Genomic DNA, 11919 nt, shown 5'->3' with positions numbered 1-11919 from the left:
TCCTCTTTTCTGTGTGTGTGTGTGTGCGTGTGTGTGTGCGTGTGTGTGTACTCCTCGGTGGATTAGAAGCTGGAAGTCAACACACAAACTTCTCTCACACAGAGGAAAAAGCCGAACTCGTCCGACCAGCCTGTGACGGCGTCTCTGCTCGGATCAGTTTGAATAGTTGGTTTATTTTTGTCACATTATGCAACAATTATTTTTTTATTACACATCACTGAAACGATTACATGCTACAATAATGCTGTGTGTCAGCTTTGGCAGTGAAGAGGAAGCAATTTTCTAATACGACATGTTTTAATGATGTCAAAGATTCTGGTGTTTATCATCTAACATTTGTTTTCAGTTGTAATTTTATCTTCTTTTATACGAAAATACCAATAATTTCCAACTGTGTTGAAATCGTCTTTAAAAACCAATGTTTTTATGATAAAACTATCAAATAGCAATAGACAGGTTTACATTTTCCTCATCGCTCCACAGAGATCAGACGATGCTCCGTGAATCATCGAATAATCACTGATTCGTTTGATTTAAAAACAACAAAAAAAACCTAAATAAGAACCAGAATAAAAAAAAGGAAAAGGTCTGTTTTCATGACTCAGCCAGTAGAAGCTGTTGGACGGACAGCAGCTAAAAATCAGGGAGGAATAATGGAGGAAGATTCAGTAACAGCAGGCTTCATCAGGATGAACAGTGAAAATCAGAGCTGTGTCTGCAGATGACACCCCCACAGAGAATTACAAGAGCCCCAGGATAGACCCCTGGGGGACTCCACAACAGGCCACCAGAATGGGGCTGCTCCCTCTCCTACAGTCCTTTTGTATCCGAGCGTCTTGACTGCAGCATTTTCCTGTCAGGATGTTCCGGCTTGTGAAGCGAAGGATCGAGTGGCCGGGTCAGTTTTCTGTTTGATTTTTCCTTCCTTGTGCTGGGCGTGGGTGTGTGAACCCTCAGAGACTGATAACAGGATTAAACGCTTCACTGCTAAAACGGAGCTGTGAGCATCTGTTTAACGGAAAAAAGACTTAATTCTACCGGTATGGACTGAACGTGGAGCTTTTTATTTCAACATCAGCTCAAAATAAAATAGAATAAAATAAAACTCACTCAGATGAATCTAACTTTGAATTACTCATATTTCCAGTTTCCTGCCCGTCGCTGTGTTTTCTCTTCTAACTGATGGTTTTGGGTTTTTTTTGCACAAATATTTTTTATTGGTTCCATAAACTCATGAACCCAAGTGTTGCAACCACTGCGTCACAGGAGGAGACGTTACTCACGACATGTTGCAACATGTTCATAGCGAGAGGCCTGAAGTGGAACATCCGCTGAACAATGAGCGGGAAACAACCACAGACGTGCAGCAGTGACTGAGAACTGAGCAGCTGCTGGAAGTTCTCACATTATTCCAGAGAAGATTTCACACGGATGTCACATCTTTCAGACTAAATAATCCAGGTCCAGATACCTGATGCATCTGGTATCAGACATGCAGGCTGTTGCACAAGCCAATAAGTTCTCAGCGTTTTGTCTCCAAACATCTAGAATAATGTTCCATCTTCACTTTCCTAAAATCAGCCATGGCCAGTATCATGCATGGATCTCTGAATGGGCTGACTGGGCACAGACCCGGGGGGGACCCCAACCCCCCCCCCAACAACAATCCCCCAAAGCTTAGTAGGAATAATGACCAAACAAAATCCACCTTCTCGACCCAGAGTCCAGACCTTAACCCGACAAAGATCCTGAGGAATGAGCCGAAGCAGCTCTGAAGGGACAACGGTCCTGAACACTGAGCAACACTAAACCAGCTGAGACCAGCTGAGACCATCTGAGACCAGCTGAGACCACCTGAGACCACCTGAACCACTGATACTGGAAGAGCTGGTTTGAGGTTTGACCAGTTACCAAATCAAAACATTCATGCAGACTGAAGAACTCTGTTATCGCCACCAGTTAATTCATTTTAAATCTAAAACAAAGTGAGAACATAAAACACATTTATCACATTATTCAGGATTTAATGACTTTTAACTCTGTGATTTCTCATCTCATCATGAATCAAACTACAGAGCAGGACTTTCACAGTATGATGAAATCACAGGAGAGTCCGCCCCCGCCCCCGCCCCCGCCCACACAACACAACACACACACACACACACTCCCTCGGCTTTACATTGTTTGTTCTGGCCAGTATATTGTTATGAGGGGAATTCACAGGAGGCTGATTTGTCTGAAGTACATACCTGGTTGACGGTTTGTGTATTGTGTGTATTGTGTTTATTGTGTGTTTGTATAGTGCGTGAGGTGTGAGGAGTTGCCAGGTAATCCATCCTGTCTGTTGCTGACATGACGTCAGCTCTCTAACGTCACTGTAAAGAAATATTTAAAGGCGTCGGAGGAAACAGTTTGAGGATTTTTGCCGTTAATTCCCAGAGTAAAAAAGTGGATTTGACCTGCAGAGGAGGCCGAGCGTTACCACGGACAACCCTGAGTTTTGAAATGTTGAGAATTGTTTGTTCTCAGTGGAAGATGTGACTGTCGACAGTGAGAACATTCACAGGACTTTGAAGAAGCCGGTTCACATTTTACTGATTGGTTTGTAATGACATGAAAACAAAGAGTTGGTCCTCAGCAGTCACATGGTAAGCACAGAAATAACTAACATCTCATAATTACTACATTTATAAAACTGCAGTGTGAACCGTGGCAGAATAATTCAACTTAAAAGCTTGAATTTATCTATAAAAATACGAATCTCCGTTTAAATTAATCACATCTATAAAAATACATTATTCTAATTACTTTACAGCGATGATTAATAAACTAAACACTCAGCTCTACAAACAACACGCTGGTCTCCATGGCGACAGCATTGACCTAGTCCGGGGTCAGGAGGTCAGAGGTCATCTCTTCCCCCAGAAGTTCTCTCGTCTCTTCTGAGCTCGATCCAGGACGGCAGACGCCATGGAGCAGGAGGCCGCCGAACGCCACGACATCACTGAGAGACGGTCACCTGGGCAACGGGAAAATAGATTTAAATGCACATTAATGACAGAGGTAACAACTTTATTTCGTTCTTTAAAAAGCTGTGTTGTTTTCAAAGGTCGAAGAGCTTCACCTTCATCAGAGCCACAGCCTCCTCCTGAACACTGCACCTCCCTGAACCTCAAACCCAGCTGACCTGAGGAGACACAGGTGAACCATTATTCACAGTGTGGACGTGACTGTGACATGGGACCGTCACCGCTCCACCTGTGGGACACCTGACACACACAGGTCCACACTCTCTGCTCACCCACAATAAACCTGAGTCGTGCTGTTTGTGATTGTTTGACTGATGTGATGCGAGTGTGATGATGAAGAACAGAAACCTTTTTATCATGCGAACGTTCAGACGTAAATAAAACTACTCATGCGTCTGTTATCAGCACCAGTCCCTGGTGCAGATGCTCACCGTTGTGTTGGAAGTCGGGATGTCTCAGAGTGCCTTGGATGCAGTGCAGTGGGGGTGGGACCAGAGGGGGCGGTGCCACAGGGGGTGGAGGCGTTTGCTTCATCCTCATCCTAGAGGCTGGATTGTGGTCTGGGGAGGGGCCAGATGATGGGCGGTGGGGGTGGTTATTTTCTGTCCACGCCTCTGTCTGTTTGACTGGCATGTCGCCTGCGGCGTCTGCTCCCGCTGCCATGGAAACGGCTGATCCACACCTCTAAAGACAAAAACACCTCAGCATCAGTGTTTTTAAGAAATGATGCTGCAGAACGTTTTCACTGACATACGACTGGTTTCTCTGTGGAAGTCTAACACAACTTTATTGATCTGTTGATTAATAAGGAAAAGACGAAAATATCAAAAACAATTTCCAGGACAACAAGATTCATTTTATTTTATAGATTCTAATTTTTAAAATGTGTTTCAAATTTCACCTGCTGTTGGTGTGGAGAACATTCATCGCTGTTCTTCAGCTTTCCCACCAGCATAGCACCTCCTGTGGTACAAACAGAGGTCAGAGGTCTAAGTTGTGTTTGTGTGTTTGTGTGTGTGTGTGTGTGTGTGTGTGTGTGTGTGTGTACAGTATGTACCGGTGGCAGGTGTGGTGAGGTCGTGGTGAGTTCTCTGAACTGGCCTCATCTTCAGCCTCGGAGTCGGCATCCTCCCCTCCTCCCTGCACAAAGACACACACACACACACAGACACACACAAACACACACACACACAGCAGTGATGGACTCTGACACTTTAAAGTTTACATCTATCTTTGTTTCAGAGTTTTCATTTCTGTAAATTGTTTGTTTTACTCTGGTGAGACAGACCAGTTTTTTTGTTTGCTGAACAACAAGATTAAATATCACAGACAATTTCATGTTGTAAGTTTCATGTTGTCGGCCATGTTTGAGCCCATAAACCTCGGATGAGGACCGAAGGACGTGTCTCAAAATTAAAGATCAAATACTCAGAGTGTGTTTGCTGCTACAACCCACATCTACAAACCAACCACTCAGAACATAACGTGATGAACAACTCACTGAGTGGTGTGTCATTTTAGAACTGACATTTTAGAACAAAAAAACACAGAGCACAGTTTTTAAAGGAGCAGTTTCACAGTCATGGTTCACCTCAGGTCAAGCAGAAAGAGAAAAACTTACTCATCTGCATTTTCTCCATCATCCTTTCCTTCTTCTTCTTCTTCCCACGCCGTACGTCTCTCAGCAGGACGACGTGGAGGTGATTGTGCTTTTCTTTGTGCGTTTGTTTTTGTGCTTTTATTGGTATTGAGCATTTCTCCCGAGCCTACAACAGAAGACCTACTGGAGTGGCTGCAAACAAGACAGACAGGCAGGCAGACAGAGAGACAGAGAGACAGAGAGACAGAGAGACAGACAGGTAGGAATCAGCCCAGAAAAGTTTTCAGATTACTATTTTGATGATCAATTAATCGTTTCAGACATTTTGTTGAATGTTGGACGTTTGATGGTTTCAGCTTCTCCGATGTGAGAATTCGATGTTTTTATTGGTCACATACAGTGTATCTCACCTGGCCAGGTCCAGAGCCTCCACACAGGAAGTGCTGCGGCTGTCTGGATCCTGACACGGGTCAAAGGTCAGGCGGGGGGTGGGAGGGTCAGTAGCCGAGCCTGTGGTGTCTGTCGGCTCCCACAGAGCGTTGTGTTCAGACTGCAGCTGGCTCAGGTGATCTCTGGAGAAGTTAGCTCCCCAGGCTCGACGACGGTACAACAAGGCTTTCTGCCTCAGCTCCTTCACCTGGACAGGAACAGACGTTACACGACGTTCAGGTATTTTCTTGGTTATGAAGCAGCGGTTACTGTCAGATACGTTTGTTTGTTGCAGCCTCAAATTTAGTCAAACTTTGGTCTAAAGTTTTTGTTCTCCAACAGAAGAGTTAGTAGCTGTAATGAAATCTACAGTCTATGATGAAAGCTGACTGATTTCTGACTGCACTGAGCTAATTCACTGCTGCTGCATTTTTAACACATGGTGATGATGTGAAACTTTACATTTTTTGAAATAATAAAAAGGTTTGTGCCGTCGCTCCTGGTTTTATTTTCCTTTGTCAGCTCAAAGCCAGTTACAGTTCAGAGTAAATCATTGAACTACACATCCATCGACTCTGCCTTGATCATGTCATTTATCTGAACTGCAGCTGCTATGATGCCTCACTCTGCTGATTCTGGTAAACAGACCAGTAACCCGACCATGACCCCAGTCCAAACCCCGGATAACCCCAGACCTGTTTTCAAAGCAAACACGAACCGTAAGCCTGACACCGCAAATCTGTCCACTGACTGTCACACTGCTGAATGAGAACGACGCGGAGTCTGTGAAGGTTTTATTGTTTCCTCAGAACAGGCAGCTCATGACGTCAGCTGACAGCTTCCCTCCACATTATGAAACTCTTCTCAGACCAGATCCACCACAGGATGGAAAGTTAATCGGACGGTTACACGTCGCCCACGGATTTATTGATTTCTGGCTGAGTTTCATATTGTTGGTTTACTTGATCAGATCGTATACGTTTAAAAGAAGCTGCATCATCATTAGCTTCAACAAACCTATGCATGATAGCTACAGGTGCATGCAAAGAGTTAACTGAATTAAAAAAAAGTTTTCTCTTCATGTGTCATATTAAGAGGTCACAAAAATTTGCTTGTAATCAGCTGGTTATGCAATATGATAAATCTGCAGCAAATCAGGCCACGTGTGTGTCATGTGCTTTAAATGACTTGACTGCCTGGAATCAACGGAGGGCTGATGTCCTGACGTCATGTCCAGCCTCCGTTCCACTAACGTCTGTACCTCAGAACAATCAGCACAATCTCTCATTCAGCATCTGTTTCAACAGATTTTCTAAAAAAAAAAAAAAAAAAAGAAAGAGCCGGTCCTCTCTGTCCTGTTATAACAGACATGTCTGAACCACACACACACACACACACACACTCGCCTGTCCTGTCGAGCTGTGACGTTTAGCCTGCTAACGTCAGGGGCTTATGGGAAATGTTTGTTAAATCGTGCTACAAAAACAAAAATATTAGATAAACAACAATATTTCATTGTTTTCACTAACGCTCGTGTCTGCATGAGAGAACCGTGAGGTCCAACACTGATGCTGGGGGATGAGGCCTGGCTCGCTGTAGGTGTTCCAGGTCATCCTGAAGGTGCTGGATGGGGAAAAATATCACTGTATGCTCCAGCATTAAGATTTCTCCTCACTGGAACTAAGGGACTGACCCCAGACCAGGACCCACGGCCCTGCCACGCTCACGTCCACATACTTTTGGCTACATGATTTCAAAAGTAAAAATACTCTTTAAAAAATTAGGAGCAAGAAACGTAAACCTGACAGCTGCAGAAATTTTCTCCTGCACAGTTTCAGGGAATATACGAAGGTGTTTGATGTTTCCAGCTGACCTGGGACTAAAATCTGCTAATTTCATGCAGAAAAGTCAAAAAGTTTCATCTGACACAAGCTGCGCCCTCTTCAACAACACTTTCCACAAGACTGGTGGGAACTTACCTGTGTGTATGTGTGTGTATGCGTGTTTCTGACTAACAGTGTGTTGTTTCCCTGAAATGAAGCTCTGTGGTTTCACCGCTGACACTCAGCACTCTGGTTTTCCATCAGCAACACATAAAAACACACAATCGCAGAGTTTAGCTAGCAGGCAGGCAAGGCACAAATCCCCCGACGGCCACATCAGTGAGACTGATCTGGGACACGGTGATCAGTCACAGCAGAAATCCTACAGGTTTAAATCTGCAAGTGGAGAATGAAAAGCAAAAGCAGTCGAACCTACAGTGAAGGTACAGACAGACGAACACGCGTGATCTGATTACCTGCTGAGGTCTCCATAATAACCTGTTCTGTAAAACGTGCTGAGGATGAATAACGACCGACATGTTGACTTTTGTCAGCGGTTAATTAATAGATATCGTGCTGTAAGGAACAAGTACAGTATTTTAACCCTCACACGTACAGCAGAACCCAGGAAATCTGGTTTCACTTCATATCTCTGTAAATGAGCACAGAAATAAAAGTAGTGACTGACCCCACGCCTCGTCACATGACCCCACCCCTCATCACATGACCCCACCCCCACAGTCCTGAATCCTGACCTGCAGGAAGTTGCCCTCCATGGCTCCACCTTTTTCTGGGATCCTGTAGAGGGGAGAACGAAAGCTGGACTCATACTCTGTCAACATCCTGTCAGACAGACAGACGATTTCAGAAACACAATGGGTCCGTACTACATAACACACACACACATAACACACATGCACACCCACAAAAACACACACCTGTGTCCTCTCTGCACCTGAGGAGGAGGAGGGGGTGTGGCGTCATCTTTCTGAGGGTCGGGGGCATCATGTTTGAGGCGGAGCTTCTTCGGGGACTCCTCCCTCCTCTTTTTGTTAGTCTGGAGATGAAACAATCTTCTCGTTATCAATTATAAAAAAAAGTAAATTGTCACGTACGAAGTCAATGCTTTAAAAGCCCCGTGTGCAGACATCACCACCTGAACACATTTCTGTAGCAGCTCAGAGTTTCTGTTCTTGACTGATGAACTTTCAGGACTTTGACAGCTGAAGAAAGGCTGCAGCATGTGGTGTATTTAATTCTTTTCCGTTTTGCATACAACTGTAAATAACCTTTGCTCCATGCTCTTCAGGTGAGCCTCACTGTAGCTAAGCTACAATACAAGTTCATTAATTTGGAGATGCAAACAAACGCATACGTCATACATGTCATGTTATACTGTTACATTAATCAACACTTCCCAGGTAACCACAACAGAGACATTCAGTGGCCATTAAAATTCCTGTGTTCCAACTTGCAACAGAGCTCCATGAAGAGCAACACGAATTTTTAAAAAAGTGAAACAGAGGAACTGAAGGGGAGAACAAAAAGCACAGTAAGAGTACGTTTAAAGAGCCGTCTCTCACTCACACTGTTTGCAATCAAATGTTAATCTGACCAGAAGATGTCACCAAACCTACATTACCAGGGTACTGTGATGGGGCAGCTGTAATTCACACAGAGATAAATATGTGTCTGTGGTTATATAAATATATCTATATATATATAGATAGATACTCAGTACGATATAGATTCTATATTTATATATAGATATGTATATAGACAGATATAGCTGCGTACCATTTGTGTGTGGAACAGTGGAACTCGCTGATGTTCCACATGTTTCCGAAGGCGAGGGCCGGTGGGAGGGGCCAGGCCCTGGAAGCTCTGACGATACTCTGTTTCCATGGAAACGGGGTTTTTCTTAAAAGGATGGACAGACCTGCTGCTGGAGTACAGCACCTGCTGGTGTGTGTGTGTGTGTGGGGGGGGGGTCAAAAATAAGAAGCAATGACCAGTCACTTAAATACTAATCAATAACATCAAAGAAGGTGTCTGACTGAATGAATGAATCATTAAACCACCTTAAAAACATCGATAGAATCACCAGTTATCAATAACCCAGTGTCATCAGTGAAGTTCTTCTGCAGTTGAGATGAGCAGCAAACAGTCTGCCTCCACCTAGTGGCCATGCAGCTGAACTGGCAGTTTTTAATGACAAACTTTCCGGGATTAAGTTTTACATTCTATAAAGTCCTTGACCAACGGCAGTTATTACAGATGAAGAACTAAAAGAGCATCTTCGACTGTCTTAACTTAAAGTAGTGCAAAAAAAATCCTTAACTGTGTTAAGTTATGAAGTGAAATATCTCAGTGCAGTATTCTCTCCGGTGTGGTCAGTGGGAAAGTCTGCTGTCTGCAGGCAGAGACTTTCCAACTCAGAGTTGGGATTTACGAAATGCACAGTCAGACTAAGATATGGCTCGGTCGCTGTGCGTGACCACATATCAGCAGCTGTGGCATAATACTCCACATCTTTCAGCTCGCGTTGTCTCAAATCGTAGTTTCGATCAGAAAACCATAAATCGTTCGGTCCTACTGAGTAGCAAATAGTAGTATTTAGAAGTACTAGTGTACCTGTTCTGCAGTCAGTATAAGTGTAATGTGCAGTAATATTTTATAGTATTTATTCGTATATTAAGCAGCATTTGCTCAGTATGGATGTAGTGTTTGATAGTATTCATGAGTATTTGGTAGTATCATACCTGTTCAGCAGTCAACATGGGTGAAGCTGCAGTTGCAGGTTTCTTCCAGCCGAACTGTGTGTGGTACTCTGACCTTTGACCTCCTGACCTTTGTTCTCCTGACCTCAGCCCCACCCTCCTCTGCAGAGCGCGATCAACCTGCAACACAAGGGGGGAGATCCTGATATTTTACATTTAGAACTTGTTTTTAAAAATAAAACTAAGGGTTTTACGCTGCTCACCTCATTGGCCGAGGGCTGCTGTCCATCAGGTGCTGCTGTCATAGGGCGCCTGGGCTGTGGTTGGCTGTCAGGCAGGGAGGGGTGGGGCTTTGCTGAGGACAGAATATTTAAAATCATTTTCCTTAAAAACAAAAAAAGGTCAGGAGTGTGAAGATACTGAAAGCAGAGTTACAGATGAAACCTACGCAAGACTGAGACATGGCACTTTAATGTAGTATCCATTATGTCATTTCAAATTCAATGTGCTGAAGCTCAGAGCGTAAAGAACATGAAATACATAACTGTCCCAATCTAGACTGTATGTGATGTGTATGTTTACCTGATTTTCCAGCCGGTACTGGTTCTGCTGATGGTCCTGAGTCTGCAGCAGGTCGTGGTCCTGCTGGAGTTTCTGGCTGCGCAGGAGATTCAGGCTCTGCTCGAGATTCAGGAGGTGTTGGAGGTTTTGGGTTCAGGGAAGGCTCCTCCCGGTGGGATGAGCGGCTCCTGGAGGCTGGCAATGAAAAGGTGGAGAAGAAGAAATCAATTCATAAAACACTTTATTAACATACATAAGATTCCAACATACTAACATACAACATGGCAGCTTTTTTTTGCTGTCTTAAGATTATTTTATTCATATTAAGTAACATTAGACTAAAAAAGTACATTTTATTATAAGTACATTTTGATGACAATCGGTCGTGAACTGCCTACCAGCAAAGGGCACTTTACTCTGGGCATGGGCAGTCAGGTCAGTCGGGGAGTGCTGTGGATCTGATGGACAGACCAGAGAAGTGCAGGACTGAGCGAGACCACTAGGTCCAAGCCTCTTCCGGTGCTGGAGACCTGGTTCTCTACTGATACCTGAGAGACACACGTCAAAGACATAAGCAGCAATTTTTTTGTTTTTCTCTTTCACATTTCTAAATAGCCGAGGTATTTGTGGATAAACCTTTATGGACTGAGAACATCTCTCCCTTCCATGTGACCCTTGAGGTCGCATGAATCTGTTCTGCATTTGTACAACTGCCAAAAAACAGCTTGGGTTCTGCCATTTTCTGGTTTCCTGTGGTGGGAAAGCAAAATAAAAAACACACATACAAACTAACGCACACACACACGCACAGGCACAGTCCACTGCAGCACTGTCACACTAAAGTTTACCCAGAGCCCACATCAGGGTTCTTACCCATCTGGTCAGAGCGAAGGCCGGCCAATGGGGCGCAGCGCTGAGGAGACACGCTCCTGGACCGGGAAACCCCGTAGCTCTTCTGGTATTCACTCTGACACTGAAACAAATGCACAAACACATATCAACACAAATCCAAATAGTGTGGCCATCTTTCACTACCTGTGCATTTATGACATTTTAGTACCATATGAGCCAGCATGTAGTCTGAGACCTAGTCTGAGACTTATTTGAGTTTTTATTAAATTTTATTTGTCATTTGATTTCGTTTTAATTCCCGTTTTATAATTTATTTTTTCTCACATCACTGAATTGGTTTGATCTTTTTAGCACTTCGCACTTAGTAACTTGAGTTTTGAAAAGTGCTGTACAATAAAGGTCGTCCCACTCGGGAATAAAGTAAGAATAAAGTATTCTAAAATTATTTGTCTGCCTGTCTGTCTAACCCTGATTAGCTAGATTAGCTGATTGCATCAGATTAAATCACATTAATCCTGACTCTGCAGTCTCGTGCCGGGTTCTGTCCGTTAAACCGGAACCAGACTGGCTCACCAGAACTAAAACTATCGGCAATTTAGTTAGTACCACTTTATAAATCACCACCACCATTTATAAATGGTGTAATTAGCTAGTTTTAGCTGTTATGTGGGCTACGTTCGTTAGCATCAGTTTGTTTGGCTAACCCGTCCCTAATGCTAACACCTGTTGTTGTTTACCTTGAAGCGGACAGTCATGGCGCTCTCACCGCTGACCTAGCACGACGAGTCATTACGTGACCAGATGAGTTTTGTTAACTATCCGTAATAATACTGCACAACTAGTTAACTAACCCGACCAGCGTGCTAACCGGCGGCTAAGCTTCTCCTCAGCTCCAGGTGCTGCCG

The 11919-nt window shown here is 43.9% G+C and overlaps 1 protein-coding gene across 3 annotated transcripts; it reads right to left on the bottom strand.

Moving 5' to 3' along the window:
* Positions 1-2157: 2157 nt before the first annotated feature.
* Positions 2158-11919, bottom strand: mdm1 (Mdm1 nuclear protein). 3 transcript variants are annotated; one of them, XM_041030283.1, is made up of 16 exons: positions 11752-11919; positions 11036-11135; positions 10561-10710; positions 10184-10357; positions 9865-9956; positions 9644-9781; positions 8679-8843; positions 7820-7938; positions 7637-7679; positions 5040-5266; positions 4651-4821; positions 4087-4169; positions 3931-3992; positions 3461-3713; positions 3125-3187; positions 2158-3019 (listed from the first exon to the last, which is right to left on the bottom strand). In XM_041030283.1, the coding sequence occupies exons 1-16, from the start codon at positions 11767-11769 to the stop codon at positions 2910-2912; spliced, it is 1968 nt and encodes a 655-aa protein (XP_040886217.1). In that variant the 5' UTR covers positions 11770-11919; the 3' UTR covers positions 2158-2909. The 3 variants fall into 3 exon arrangements, with proteins under 3 accessions (XP_040886217.1, XP_040886218.1, XP_040886219.1); XM_041030284.1 differs by having other exon boundaries at positions 8679-8840; XM_041030285.1 differs by lacking the exons at positions 11036-11135; positions 11752-11919 and adding an exon at positions 10799-10907.

This window comes from Toxotes jaculatrix, chromosome 22 (assembly GCF_017976425.1).
Source record: "Toxotes jaculatrix isolate fToxJac2 chromosome 22, fToxJac2.pri, whole genome shotgun sequence".
NCBI classification, from domain to species: domain Eukaryota; kingdom Metazoa; phylum Chordata; class Actinopteri; family Toxotidae; genus Toxotes; species Toxotes jaculatrix.
The sequence above is the reverse complement of the archived record's forward strand: the minus strand, read 5'-3'. Positions and strand labels throughout refer to the sequence as shown.